The following is a 3,846-nucleotide window of genomic DNA, read 5'->3' as shown; positions in this document are numbered from 1 at the left end:
GTGCACTGTAACTGAAATCCTTACTGTTATGCAGCACCAACTTTATTATGGTGTTTGATCACTCATTATGGGGTCCAATTTATTTGGCAAAATCCATTTCTGTCCCTCAGACCACTTTGGTGGCCTCTGAAAATGGAGAAGTTGGACATCCATGATCTGATGCACTGATAGTTCAGAATGCCTTCTGTGTATTGGGCAGGACCATTACAGTGAGCTGGTGAGTGGCTGTGTAGCATGCTTCCCACATGTTTATACATCTATGGTGTTTGTTTCTTTACAGAAGGAATGTGAGTGTGCATGTCCAGCCTGGTTAGGGCTAGTCACGTGTGGCAAATGTGTCATATATTGGATGAATATTTGGCTCTCTGAGAGCTACGGAGCTGAGTGGCTAAGTCATACGAGTTGGGATTAGTCTGCTTCTGCCACAATCTTGAGGTGGCTCTTCAGCAAAGTACTACTTTCTCAGCCTCTGACTTATTATTTATGAATTAAGCTATATTTCTAACCCAGCCTTCCTCTAGGTATTATCATGTATTGCATACTTACATTCTAGTGTGTGGAGTATCACTATATGTGTGCCCTATGTTGTATTTTTACTGCAAATAGACTGTTGGTGTGCTGGAAATTTTAGTCTTGTGTGTCTACGCAATATGTATATAGTTTAGCACCTAAGAGTTAAAGTGTGGTCTGCACTTCTTTAGTGTAACAGACACACAGTCAGAATGCCTGTTCTGTGATATGTGCTGTATGTCTTGTTTTGAAGTACATTATTTCCAGCTAGCCATTCCTCATACTTCATTCTTCTTAAGGTGGTCTTCAGCAAACCATTAGTAGTTAGTACCACAGGGGGCATATGCATACCTCCCCTCCCTCCGAGGCATTTTATATGCCTCCATGATCCTTTTGGAATTCCAAGAATTCTTTACAGACACGAGAAACTATCCTTGATGATGTGGAGATGTTTGTGCTCTTTCACACCTGCTCTGCTTCTGATGATTTAACGACTTCCTATGCGTGTCAAGCACAATGTTGAATTGTGATGATTTTTTCTTTCTTTCCAAGATTCTGAAATGCCTCCATCTGTCATCTTGGGCCCACTGTAATCCTTGTAAGCAGTGGCTCACTGATCTTCATACTAGAGTCTGCAGATAAATACTGCAGTGTTTGGGTCAGTGCTGAGAATTCACCCATAGTGTGGAGTGATGGAGAGGTGAGTCAAAATCTTCAATGGGGTCTCCAGGGTATATCTGTGGTATGCCTTGTTAGGGCTCAGTTAGAGCTGAAACAATATCTGTCTTGCACAATATTAAAAACTGGCCATATTTTATAGTTAAATGTTACTTTTTGAATGTTCAGCATTTTCCAATTTTGCTTTTGAAATTCAACTTCAATATTACAAAACAAATGTAAAGCTGAGGATTGACTAATATTAATCAACAAGCATCCATAATTGGAATGATTTAAAAAATGAGAAAATAGAATGCACATTTGCAAATGAATTAAGCAATTTTAGTTGAGACTACCACCCCTGCCCCATTCATTTCAACTTTACTCAGCTTCTGAACTCATTTGAGATGCCACAGCTCAACCCCAGCACATATGAGATAAAGGCAGGGATGCATTTCTTTTGCAACATGTAGAGGAGCCAAGAGGGTTTTCTAGGCCCAGGTGCAAGTTAGGAGAAATGCCCATTTAAAGGACCTGTGAGAGAAGTCATGACAGATTTAAGTCCTATTGACTTCTATGGGACTTAGTGCTGACTAACTTCTCCTCCAGTTTGCCAATCTAAAGTATGTTCTCCTAACTAATGCATAATCACAGCTAGCCTCCTAACATCCAGAGGATGAGCATACTAAGTGGGAGACCATAGGGGTGTAGCAAGGGGAGAGGGCCCCCATGTTCGCCACTCTCTCTGGTGGCCCCTTGGAGTTAGGGAGATAATGAAGAAAATAGGGAGGGGTGGAATTGGGGGGCCCTCAGGAGCTGGGCCCCCTGGGTTCTTTGAACCTATCCATGCAATTATAGATACACCCCTGGGAGACCACACTTGCAGGCAACGTTTTAGTTCTCATACATCTTGTTTCAGAAGCTAATCATGTATGGCCACCCTAAGAGCCAGTTTCAGAACATATATTTTTGGTTAACTAGAATCTAATTAATGCATGTCATCTGAGCTGCTTTCTTCTCTTCCGGAAGAGGCTTTAACTCTGTCTATAGTTGACATTTTGCTTTCCTAGCATAATCTTCTAATTGTATAATGGGTTTCATCCTCAGGCTCAGCTTTGACTCCACAGAGGAGCAGAATTTGACCACAGTGACAACGTTCATCCTCCTGGGCTTTACAGAGAAGCCTAAACTGGGCCCCATTTTTTCTGCAATCTTCTTTCTCTTGTATGTGTTCACAGTATTGGGCAATGCTTGGATGGTCACCTTGATCAGAGTTGAACAGTGTCTACACACTCCTATGTATTTCTTCCTTAGTAACCTCTCTTTCTTGGACCTCTGTTATTCCTCAGTCATTGCACCCAAGGCACTGGAAGTCCAGATGCAATGGGGCAGGGCTTCAATTTCCCTGACAGCTTGTGCCACACAGATGTTCTGTTTCACCACACTGGTGACTGCAGAATGTTTTCTTCTGGCAGCCATGGCGTATGATCGCTTCTTGGCCATCTGCCATCCACTGACCTATGCCTTGCTAATGACCCAAGGGCGCTGCATCTGGCTTGTACTAGGGGCTTATATCTGTGGTCTAGTGGGTTCTATCATCCAGACTAGTGGTGCTTTCCGGTTATCCTACTGCGGCCCCAACCGGATCAACCACTTCTTCTGCGACATCCCTGCAATCCTGAAGCTCTCCTGTTCGGACACCTTTCTTTCTGAGGCTATTCTCTTTGCCTCCACTAGCATAATTGCTGTGGTAACCACAGCAATTATTATCGTCTCCTATATGCAGGTTCTGTGGAATGTGCTCAAAAGCCATGCCAATCAAGGGCGCCGAAAAGCCCTCTCCACCTGTACTTCCCACCTTACTACTCTGGGTCTCTTCTATGGCACTGCCATCTTCATGTATGCTCAGCCAAGGACCAAAGGGTCACAAGATCAGGACAAGGTGGTCTCCCTTTTCTACACCCTGGTGATCCCTATGCTCAATCCATTAATCTACAGCTTGAGGAACAAGGATGTGAAGGAAGCCATGAAGCACCTGATGAGTAGGAGGGCAATAGGTCTATCCCTTAAGTAGTTTGTGTGTGTGTGTGTGTGGTGGTGGGGATAACCTTTTAATTTTAGTTCGTAGAAAATGAGATGTCAGTAGCAGAAGTCACCAACTCTGACCAGATATATTTCCTTTAAACTAGCCAACCCCACACAGAGCATCTGTGTGCTCCTTGGGGGCCGGCGGTTACCTCCCCCCGCCTTCTGCCACAGTCTCCATTTCCAGGCTCAGCCGCCTCTCCCACTGCCCACTTCTGCCCCCGCACTTTCTTTCCTGCCTCCTGGGCCTTGCCTCCATGGGTGGGCTGGGCCTGCCACCACCTCTGGCCTCCATGACCAGGCCTGCTGCCATGGCGACCAATCCTCCTGGGTGTACCTCAGCCAATCAGGCGCATCCGCTGCCCAGCCAATCAGCTGGGTGCTGGGATGCACATTCCAAGGCACACCCAGGAGAATTAATATAATAGATAGATATGACCATACCCAATTTGAATCACCACCTGGCACACACAAAATAAAGACTGTTAGTGGCGGAGGAGATACACATAAAGGTTAAGATGCAGGCCAGATGCAGAGAGTCCCCAGAATTCTGCCTCTTATCTTTGGTCTCCCCTTTTCACAGATTAGTGCTAT

At 45.0% G+C, this 3,846-nt stretch overlaps 1 protein-coding gene across 1 annotated transcript; it reads left to right on the top strand.

Moving 5' to 3' along the window:
• Positions 1-2,172: 2,172 nt before the first annotated feature.
• On the top strand, positions 2,173-3,241 carry LOC128343750 (olfactory receptor 1019-like). The gene has a single exon (XM_053293182.1). The coding sequence runs from the start codon at positions 2,258-2,260 to the stop codon at positions 3,239-3,241; it is 984 nt and encodes a 327-aa protein (XP_053149157.1). The 5' UTR covers positions 2,173-2,257.
• The last annotated feature ends 605 nt before the right edge of the window (positions 3,242-3,846 follow it).

Source organism: Hemicordylus capensis, chromosome 2, assembly GCF_027244095.1.
Source record: "Hemicordylus capensis ecotype Gifberg chromosome 2, rHemCap1.1.pri, whole genome shotgun sequence".
NCBI lineage: Eukaryota > Metazoa > Chordata > Lepidosauria > Squamata > Cordylidae > Hemicordylus > Hemicordylus capensis.
Note: the sequence above shows the minus strand (reverse complement) of the source record. Positions and strands in the feature narration are given on the sequence as shown.